This window comes from Chrysochloris asiatica, unplaced genomic scaffold, assembly GCF_000296735.1.
Source record: "Chrysochloris asiatica unplaced genomic scaffold, ChrAsi1.0 scaffold00116, whole genome shotgun sequence".
Classification (NCBI taxonomy): Eukaryota; Metazoa; Chordata; class Mammalia; order Afrosoricida; family Chrysochloridae; genus Chrysochloris; species Chrysochloris asiatica.
This window is the reverse complement of record NW_006408634.1, coordinates 9,952,778-9,963,800: the sequence shown is the minus strand read 5'-3', so window position 1 is coordinate 9,963,800 and position 11,023 is coordinate 9,952,778. Positions and strand designations below refer to the sequence as shown.

The 11,023-nt window shown below is 44.8% G+C and overlaps 1 protein-coding gene across 1 annotated transcript in view; it reads right to left on the bottom strand.

Moving 5' to 3' along the window:
* Window positions 1-11,023, bottom strand: part of PRKD2 (protein kinase D2) — a 34,851-nt gene that overhangs the window by 18,424 nt on the left and 5,404 nt on the right. The window contains exons 3-8 of the mRNA XM_006868247.1: window positions 8,927-9,058; window positions 6,043-6,197; window positions 5,728-5,950; window positions 4,177-4,254; window positions 3,947-4,100; window positions 2,506-2,623 (exon numbers count right to left, since the gene is read on the bottom strand). Coding sequence (XP_006868309.1) covers window positions 2,506-2,623; window positions 3,947-4,100; window positions 4,177-4,254; window positions 5,728-5,950; window positions 6,043-6,197; window positions 8,927-9,058 — 860 coding nt within the window. The remainder of the gene's footprint in view (window positions 1-2,505; window positions 2,624-3,946; window positions 4,101-4,176; window positions 4,255-5,727; window positions 5,951-6,042; window positions 6,198-8,926; window positions 9,059-11,023) is intronic.

The window sequence follows — 11,023 nt, the reverse complement described above, 5'->3', positions numbered from 1 at the left end:
TTTGAACTACAAGGTTGGTGGTTCAAACTCACCAGTGGCTCCTTGGAAACCCTGTGCAGGGTCACTATGAGTTGGAACCAACTCGATAGCACACAACAACAACAACAACAAACGATGACTTTGAACATACCCTAACTGAATTTAGAGATTATTGCAAAAACAGATTTGATAAATTAGACACAAATGACCAAAGACCAGACAGAGAGTTGGTGGGATGACCTCAGGAACATCATACAGGAAGAAAACAAATGATTATTAAGAAGACAAGAAAAAAGACCAAAACGGATATCAGAAGAGACTCTGAAACTTGTTTTCCAGTGGAGATGCTAAAGCAAATGGAAGAAATGGAGGTAAAAGAGCTGAACAGAAAATTTCAAAGGTCAGCTTAAAAAGACAAAGTCAAATATTGTAACAAAATGTGCAAGGACCTGGAGTTAGAAAATCAAAAGAAAGAACACATTCAGTGTTTCTTAAGCTGAGGGAAGTGAAGAAAAACTTCAAGCCTCGACTCGCAAAATCGAAGGATTCTATGGCCAAAATATTGAATGATCCAGAAAGCATCAAAAAAAGATGCAAGAAATACACATAGTCACTGTACCAAAAAGTAATAGTATATGTTCAACCATTTCAAGAGGTAGCATATGATCAAGAGCCAATGTCTAGGGTGCACTGAAGGCATTAGCAAAGAGCAAGGCTCTGGAAACGGATGTAATACAAATGAAATCTTTCAACAAACTGATGTAACATTGGAGGCACTCCACTCATCTATGCCAAGAAATTTGGAAGATAGCTCTCTGGTCAACTGATTGTAAGAGATCCATATTTGTGCCTATTCTAAAGAGAGGTGACCTAATGGAATGCAGAAACTGTTGGGCAATAACATTAATATCAGATGCAAGTAAAATTTTGCTAAAGATCATTGAAAACACGGCTGCAACTGTACATTGACAGAGAACTGCCAGAGGTTCAAGCCGAATTCAGAAGAGGACATGGAACTAGGGATATCGTTGATGATGACAGTTGGATCTTGGCTAGAAGTAGAGAATATCAGAAAGATGTTTACCTGTGCTTTATTGACTATTCAAAGGCTTTCAATTGTGTAGATCATGAGAAGCTATAGACAACATTGTGGAGAATGAGTATTCTGGAACACTTAATTGTGCTCATGAGGAACATGTACATAGACCAAGAGGTAGTCATTCAAATAGAACAAGGGAGCACTGAAGGGTTTAAAATTAGGAAAGGTGTGCACTATAGTGGGTTGTATTATTTCACTATACTTATTCAATCTGTATGCTCGCCAAATAATCTGAGAAACTGGATTGTATGAAGAACACAGCATCAGGATTGGAGGAAAATTCATTGAACAACCTGCAGTATGCAGATGATACAACCTATTTAGAAAGTCATCTTTCATACTTCAGACATATTATCAGGAGGGACCAGTCCCTGGAGAGGGACATCATGCTTGATAAAGTGGAGGGTCAGTGAGAAAGAGGAAGACCCCCAATGAGATTGATTGCCACAGTGGCAGCAGTAATGGACTCAAGCAGAGCAATGATTGTGAGGTAGGTACTGGATCGGGCAGTGTTTTGTTCTATGGTGCATAAGGTCACTGAGTTGGTAAGGACTCAATGGCACCTACCAACGATTGCTGTCAAGTCAATTCTGACTCATAGGCATTCAAATGGAACAAGGGAACATGGCATAGTGTTTTTGAGACTGGGAGCAGGCAGCCTCATCTTTCTCCGTAGAACACTGTGGGTTTGAACTGATAATATTGTGGGTAGAAACGTAACACCTAACTAACCCACAGTGCCACCAGAATTCCTCATCCTCCTTCACAAAATCTACTGCCCAGAGTCCATTCTGACTCACATCTCCTGCACAGAGCGCCTCATGTGTTCGAACTGCTAACCTTAATGGTCCTTAATGATTAGCTTGTTGTTGTTATGTGCTTTTCAGTCAGTTCTGACTCATAGCCAACCTGTCTAGGATTTATTTCCCAGGAGCAGCTGGTGAGTTTGAACCTCCCTCCGATCTTGCGGTTCAAACTGACCTTGAGGTGGAGTGCTTATCCTGCAGTACCACACCAGGACTCCATTTAATGGTTAGCAGTCCAGTGCTTATCCTACAGCGCCACCATGGCTCCTCCTCATCCCTCTATTGTGTTGTGTGCCAATGAGTGGGTTCTGACTCATAACTACCCTGTATTGGGCTCCCAGAGCTGCTGGTGGGTTTGAATTACAGACTTTGGGGCTAGCAGTCCAGTGTATATACAACAGATTCTACCAAGGCTCTTGGTTAACTCTAATACGGCCTCCAGCCTGGCCCAGCCTAATGACAGTTCTACCTTCCCAACGAGTACTGTGTCTTCTCCAACTAATCCTACCCTCTCATTCTACCTCCAACCCATGGGTCCTGGCCCCAATCCCTGGGAGCCAAGCAGCAACACCGCTTCTAGTTGTAGCCCCACCCCTGCCTGGCGGGACGCCGAATACTCACCAGCGTGTCCTTGTTGCTGTAATGAACCACCCAACCTTCACGCAGCGTGGTGCTGGATTTCCGCGTTGTATGTCTCACCGACTGTACAACCCTCATCAGGGGGATGTACCCCAGGGAGCTGGGGGTGGGGAGAGAAGTCCGGGGCGGAAAATGACCACCGATGCTTAGAGCTAGGCGTCAGTCACCTTGGACAGTTGTAAAACAGTTTGTCCCACAGCCAGGGAGGGGACTCTTTAGAGAGCAAAATTCAAAGCCTGGGCTTTGAAGTCCCTGCCTGTAGGTCCTTGGGGATATTTTCCCTCCCTCATTATACAGACAGGGAAACTGAGCCACAGAAAGACCATTCAAGTCAATCAAAGGCCAAGTTGATGGAAAGAAAAGGATATAGTTTACTGGTTTTTTTTTTTTTTAAATGCTCTGTGATTAATAGTGAAACCACTAAAACTGCATCAGAGGAACTGTTCCAAGTACCTAATTTTTATTCACGTAATCCTCACAACAGTCCTATAACTGTACTATGTTGTTGTTGTTATGTGCCGTCGAGTCGGTTCCGACCCATAGCGACCCTGAACAGGGTTTCCGAGGCTATAAATCTTCACGGGAGTAGAAAGCCTCATCTTTCTCTTGCGGAGCAGCTGGTAGTTTTGAACTGCTGACCTTGTGGTTCACAGCCCGATTCGTAACCACTATGCTACCAGAGCTCCTTATAAATGTACTATAGGTGTGCTATAAATGTACACTGAAGGGAGACAGGTACTAGAGGTAGTCACTGACTTAGGGCTCAAGTTAGCACCAACTGTAGAAAACGACTATCTGTTTTTTAAAAAAATCTTACTGTTGAGAGATATGTACTATATACAAGGGGGCTTTGTGAAAAAAATTCCATTCTCTTTTATTCCATTTTTCCCACACACTTTTTGAAGCCCCCTTGGAGAATGTTGCAGTACATAATTTGCTGATATCATCATTCTCTGATCTTTACTCATAGATGTTCAAAGATAAGATTTATAAAGATAGTGACCACAAAAGGCAATTTATAAAAAAGAAAAAAGGAAGTAAACTAAATGTACATCCAAACTGACATAAGAGAGTTCTGGGAACAGAACCCTGTCATAAGTCAGGGACGATCTGTACTTTGTTCCCATTTTACTGATGAGGAAACTGAGGCGTGAAAAGGCAACAGCCTGGTTCTACAGTATATGTTCTTATTCTTTATACTGTCATTGTGCAATACAGATTTTTCTGGAAGGATCCACAAACTGATCTTAGTAGTTTCCTTCCAGGAGAGAGGGAGCAAAAAAGACACATAATATAAATTTTGGGGGAACCTGAAGAATGTACAAACATAAAGGGATGTCATCCCATTGTAGAGATGGGGAAGTTGAGGCTCAGAGCAGGGAAAGGTCTTTCCCCTAGGGTCACAAGAGGGTGCAGTGGATACCTCTGCGACTTGTCTCCCTCGCCTTCCTCCTCCTCACTGGTGTGGAGGGCATTTTCCGAGTGGGAGCCTGGGATGATGCCCGAGTCATCGGAATCATCCATAAGGACACTCTTGTCGGCCTCGCTGTAATCAGTCACCTCCTCCATCGACACATCTAGGGGAGCAGGGGCATTAGAGGGGCTGTCACCCAATCCTGCATCTCCTCTCTACTCTCAGGCCCCCCAACTTACCTCCATTGATAAGTGCTTCCCCCAGACAGTCATTAGGGACACGGGTGGCACAGCGTTTGTGACAATTAAATTTGCAATCTGGTAGGAGAACAAGGAAGGAAGCGGGAGGAAAGAGATCCTCTGTTAGGGTTGAATCTTGACCCCTAAACCCCATGCTCAATAGGGTCAGTTCTAGCTGTGTGTGTCAGGAAATCTGGCAGGTCTTCCTTTAGTCATCCCCCCACCACTGGACTCAGTTTCCCCAACTGCGAAACGGGAGGGCTAGATTCAGTCTGTGACCCTAAAACCCCGTGACTTTAAGGTTCTAAAATTCTAATTAGCAATCCATGTTCCATCATCCTGGACTTCTAAAATTCTACAATGCAATGGGTTCTACATTGATTCTAGATGCTGAACACTCCAGAGCAGTTTCTTAGCACTGACACTACTAACATCTTGGTCCAGATAATTCCTTGACATAGACGGTTGTTCTGTGGACTATAAGATGCTTAGCAGCATCCCAGCCTTGACCTACAGAACGTTAGTAGCACCTTCCAAGACTGACAACCAAAAATGCCTGCAAACATTACCAGCATCCCTTGGGGGCAAAATTATCCCATCAAACTGCTTTGGAATTTGTTGACTTCATTCTAAGACACTATACACTATATCAAAGATACTAGAGCTTGATGGGAACCCATTTTGCCAAGGTTCTGTGAGTCTACACTTACATGACTCCAGAATTATACAGGTTTAGTTCCTAGGACTTCACATATCGTTGAGTCTAGAGTTTGAAGATTCTACAGTTCTGGGATTCTAGACTTGGAAGACTCCTGAATGTCCAAGGTTTCAGGATTTTAAATATCCATACTCCAGAATTCAGTGGTTCCACAGTTCTATGAATCTAGACTTCGGAGCCTCTAGAATTCAATGCTTCCAAGGTTCTAGAATTCAAGAATGGAGGTTTCTATGGCTCTTTAGTTCTAGACTTTTCGTTTTGTTCTCCTAATGTTTTAAAAGTTGGCGATTCCAAGGAATGATAGCCCTGGATGGTTCTAACCCAATTGTTAGTCTAGAGTTCAGGTAATCTAGGTTTTTGATAGGTTGAAGTTTTGAGATTACACATGCCTAGGATTTAGGATTCCATGGTTTAAGAATTGATTATATGATTCTAGACTTCTGAGACTCAAATTTGATGCTTCTATTACAATTCTAAAGTTCTAATGATCTGATAGTCTACCATTCTGTAGTGGTTTGTTGAATTCTAATTCCAGAGTTCTTAAATCCTATGTTTCTAAGGTTCTGGTTTGAGAACAGGTAGGTATTTACTGTTTCAGAATTCCATGCTGTCTTATGAGCCTATACTTCTAAAGTTCTAGGATTTAACGCTGTAGAACTCCAAGGTCCCAGTGACTGACTACAACTCCAGGTTCTAGAATCCAAAATTCCAAAGGGTCCAGAAAGCCATGAGCACAACTGAGATTCTCCCCCCACAAGCCCCACTGAGATCCTAAGGCTCTGACTGGTGGTGGCCTTCTGACCCTGCCTGGCCTCCGTCTGGGTCCCGCTAACCTTTGCACTGCAGGCCCTGGCGGAAGAGGCCCTTGAGGAGTTTCTTGCAGGCCTGGCAGACAGTGGGCCGTGTGTAACTGTGGATGAGGAAGGTGTGGGGCACCTTGACCTTGGAGAGCAGCATCTTGTCCAGCTCGATTGGGCGGCCCGTATAGGATGAAGCAGAAGATGAGGAGGAGGACGAGGGGGGACGGCGGGGCAAAAGTTCAGTGGTGCTGCGGCTCTATCCGTCAGTGAGAGGGGAAGGGACCCATCAGAGTGTTGTCCCATGCCTAGGCGCTGCCACCTCCTCCCTCCCACCAGCCAGCCTCTTACCAGCTCATCAGCCATGCAGGGCAAGGACTCAGAGGTGCCCAGGCGCACTGAATGGCCACTGGCTAGAGACGTGGAGGACAGACGCCGCTTGCGAGCTCCACTGCAGTTGTTGGGGATGCTGAAGGCACAGCGCTTGTGGTAGTTCAGCCCGCAGCCTGAAGGGGGCGCCATATCATCAAACAGCCTTCTCCTAAACCCTCTCTATCCGGCCCGCCCCATCCCTCCCCAAGCCTCATCCCTTTCAAGAAACAATGCTCTTCCCCCAATCCCCAGGCCCCGCCTTCCTCCCAGAGGTCCACCTCCACCCTAGGAAGTGCGCCCCCTCTTCACACTCCAGGAAACACTCCCCGCCAAACTCTGCAAACCGCCCCTTTTCCATTTCACCAAAGAAGGCCTCTTTTCTACACTGAAGTTTGTCCCGAAGCTCCGCCCCCAGCTCCAGCCCTCTACTCCACTCCCAGACTCAGGTCCTATCCGCCTCCCTAGAGATCCCGTTTCCCATTCCAGCCTCTGCTTCAAATTCCGCCCCTCCCTTTCCTGAGGCTACTTTGGTCCCCAGTCCTTCCAGAAGAAACCTTCCCACCTCTGCAAAAAGCCTTCCTCCAGGTTCTCCTATCTCCATTCCAACTTATCACTTGCCCCTCCTCCACCCTTTATATCCCTCCAGCTCTGACTGACTCTCTCCACCTTCCTCCCTTTGTAAATCGGGAATACAGGAGATCCATAGACATCTCAGTACTTAACCACGTCCTGGGATTAAAGTCATTGGAAAACTACAATAAATAAAACCGAATTCAGGCAGAATTGCTAATGGCTCAGTTCTTCCAAGAATAAAGATTTTTGTTATCCCACCAAGCAAAGGCATGGAAACAGCTGCCAGGCTTGCTTAAAGCAAAGCAAATAAAATGGATAGTGGAAAAAATAAAAAAATCCCACTGTCTTTGCCTCGATTCTGATTTATAGACCACCTACAACCACATGCATGACCAATTACAGAAATAAACTCGTTAATAATTGAGTATTTCTTATTGTGTTATGAAAGCATGAAGAAGATATATTAATAATAAATCCGTTGCTCTCAGCTGTCAAGTCATGGCGACCTCATGTGTTACAGATTAGAACTGCATTATAGGTTTTTTTTAAACTGTAATCTGTAAAATTGTTGGTTTAGTCCCTGGCTTGTGATGACATATTCAAGTTGCATGGAACCAGACTTAAGACTTAAAAAATATATATGTAAGGAGCCCTGGTGGGCACAGCTGATTAAACATTGGGCTGCTAACAGCAAGGTCAGCGGTTCCAATCTGTCAACCGCTCAGCAGGGCAAAGATGAAACTGGCGGCTGCCCCAGTAAGGGTTTTCAGTCTTGGAAACCCTATGAAGCAGATCCACTCAGTCCTAGTTGGAACCAACTAGACAGCAGTGGGTTGTTTTTGTTTCTCAATCAAAACAGGCACCACATACAATATTGCAGCGTGTAATTTGCTAGTGTTATCATTCTCAGATTCTCCTGGTGTGGCTCGGAAGGATCAGCACTGGACTTTGAACCACACGTCCGCAGTTTAAACTCATCAACTGCTCCTCGGAAACCCTATACAGGATCGCTATTAAACAGCAACAATCATTCTCAGATGTTCACTTGCAGGTGTTCAATGTTATGATCTATAAAGATTATGAAGATGCTAATGAAAACTCTTTTTTTTTTTTTAAATCAGGTACTCGACTAACGTCAGAACCAATTTATAACAGACATCAAAACAGAACCCTGTTCTAAATCAGGGACTACCTGTATTTAAACTACAGGCTGTCAAAGGTGACCAGTGAATATCACCCAAAGCCTCTGCAGTCTCTTTGGAGAGGGTTCACGTGTTTGCAGTTGTAATCAGTATACAGCTGATCATATTAGGCAAAAGTATGTATGACTTAGTTAGTCTTTATTTACAGATTAAATATGATTTAAGTGTATGGATGCCAAGCTGACAATGGAGGGATTTTGATGGTCAGTTGAATCTGTCAACTTTGCCCGGCGAGAGTATCCCCAGTTACTAAATCAAGCACAAATCTAGATGGTGTTGTGAATGTATTTTGAAGGTATGATTAAAATCGATAAGCAGTTTAATTTTAAAGAAAGGAGATTAACCTAGTTAATCTGGGTGGGATTGATTCAACCAAGGGTCACCGGGCGTCAGAACCCACTTGAGGGCATTTAACAAGAGCAGAGCAGAAACTCCCAGATGAAGAAATTCTGCCTGTGGACAGCAGCCTCAGTCCATGACCTAAGAGGTTCAGTTTGCCTGCCCTCTGGATTTCAGTCTTGCCCCTGATCATGTATGCTGATTCCTTACAATGTTGTTGTTATTAATTGCCGTGAAGGCGGTTCCGACTCATAGCGACTCACAGGATTTCCAAGGAGTGGTTGGTAGGTTTGTACCTCTGACCTTATGGTTCAAACCGACCTTGGGGTCTAGTGCATGATCCTACAGCGCCACACCAGGACTCTTAATTCCTAGCAGTAAATTTCTTAATATCTTAACAACAAGAGCCTCTCTACTACTAATGGAAAGGTTGGGGGCTCGAACCCAACTCAGAGGGCTCTGAGAAGACAGACCTGGTGGTCTTCTACTAATTTTATTTCTCTAGCTGAACCCTTATACAGGTCTCATCTCTAGGTGGGCCACTTCTTCCCCAACTCTGGTTTATTTTACCCTCCCAGTTCCACCTCTAAGGGTCCTCCTTATAGCTCCATGCCACACCCACCGGCCACGCCTCCAACCAACCTTGCTTGAGAGAAATCTCAAGCTCTGCACTCAGGTCCCCACTTCTCCCCTCCAAACCACCCTCCTGCCCCGCCCCCACCCAGCAACATAACCCCTTGGGGCCTTACCATCGCATTTGAGACCTTGGCGTACTAGGCCGAAAAGCATCTCCCCGCAGTGGTCGCAGAAAGCCGGGGCTCGGTACGAGTGCACGGTGAGGGCGTGCGGGCGGATCTGGAAGTCCTCGAAGGTGGCCGAGGCTGCAAGCAATAGAGAAGGGCAGATAGTGGAGCCACACCTGGGCAGTTCTAGGCACTCCCCCAACCGTGTACCCCAGTTACCCGCCTCTATTCTTAACAGTCAAGATTTCTCAGTCCTCCAAGGCTGTTCTCCAACAAATACCTATTGAGCCCATGCACTTGGCACAAATAGGTTAAATGACTTGCCCAAGTTCACACAGCTAGCAAAAAGTGGCGAGATTTTCCAATTTAAAGTTCCCACTCTTAGCACTGTACTTACTACTTTTTGAAAATGTAAAGGCAGTAAGTGCTAAGGAGACATTTTAAGCAGGGAGAAGAGACAGAGAAATAGGTAGTTGGGGCGCTTCCTGGAGGAGGCGACACTGAGGCAAAAACCAGAGAAGGGAAGGGTACAAGCTTTGCTGGTATCTAGGAAGAAAGCATTTTCAGCAGCATCATAGTAGCTCCTTTTAAGTTTTTTTTTTGGGGGGCGGAGTTTCAAAGAATAATAAGAGGGACTTCAAAATGTTCATGGAAAATGGGATGAAAAGATAATGGAATTTTTCCACAAATTTCTTGAAGCTCCCTTGTATATGGAGAGCAGTTAAAACAGTGCCTGTTGTTGTTAAGTTGGTTCTGACTCACAGCGACCCTGTATAGGGTTTCTGAGGAGTGACTGGTGGATTTGAACCACCGACCTTGTGGTTCAAACCAATCTTGAGGTCCAGTGCATTATCCTGCAGTACCACACACCAACAGAAAATGCTCAATAAAAGCCAGGAATCCTGGTGGCATAATTGTTAAGCACTTGGCTGTGAACTAAAGGTTGGCAGTTTGAACCGACTAAGATGCACCACAGCAGAAAGACCTGGCAATCCACTCAGTAAAGATTATTGTTGTTGTTGGGTGCTGTCCAGCTGGGTTCTGACTCATAACCACCCTATGTACATACAGGAAAATAGAGCGTTGCCCGTCCTGAGCCATCCTTACAATCGTTGCTATGTTTGAGCCCATTAATGTAGCCATTCTGTTCATCCATCTTGGACAGGGTCTTCCTCATTTTCATGGACCCTCTACCAAGTATGATCCCCTTCTCCAAGGACTGGTCTCTCTTGATAACATGTTCAAAGTATGTGAGACAAAGACTCTCAGGAGCATTCTGGCTGTACTATTCCAAGATAGGTTTGTTTGTTCTTCTGGCACTCCATGGGTTATTCAACAGACTTCCCCAATGCCATATTTCAACAGCATCCAACAGCCTAGATAGAAAACCCTATGGCGCAGAGTTCTACTCAGTCAAAACTCACTATGAGTTAACTAACCACTTGATGGTACCCAGTACCAACTATCTGAAAAAAACAAGTTTCATTTTTGGATTAGAACTCTGTTCTTTCTCTTTCAACATTTCCATCTAATATTAAGAGAGTTTTATTGAATGTTTAAGGAGCTCTGGTAGCGTAGTGGTTACGAATCGGGCTGCGAACCTTAAGGTCAGCGGTTCGAAACTACCAGCCACTCCGAGGGAGAAAGATGAGGCTTTCTACTCCCGTAAGGATTTACACCCTCGGAAACCCTGTACAGGGTCGCTATGGGTCGGAACCGACTCGACGGCACTTAACAACAACAACAACATTGAATGTTTATATATGAGTATTATTCACTGGACGTTCTCTTAGGTGTCAAGCACTGTGGAAACCCTCAGGATAAAGCCATGACTCAGACATACACTCGGCTCTCAGAGAGCTGACTTCCTGGGGAGGAGACGGACAGGAAATAATCACATAAAAAAACATGGGAATTTTGGACCGTGTTGGATGGGCTCCTGGTATGGCGCTGTAGGATCAACACTGGACTTTAAACCACAAGGTCGTCTTTTCAAATTCACCAGCTGCTCCTCAGAACTGACTCAATGGCACTTACCAACCACAGATGCTCTGAAGAAAATAAAGCTGAGTGATAATATGGAATGTGACCAAGAAATTAGTG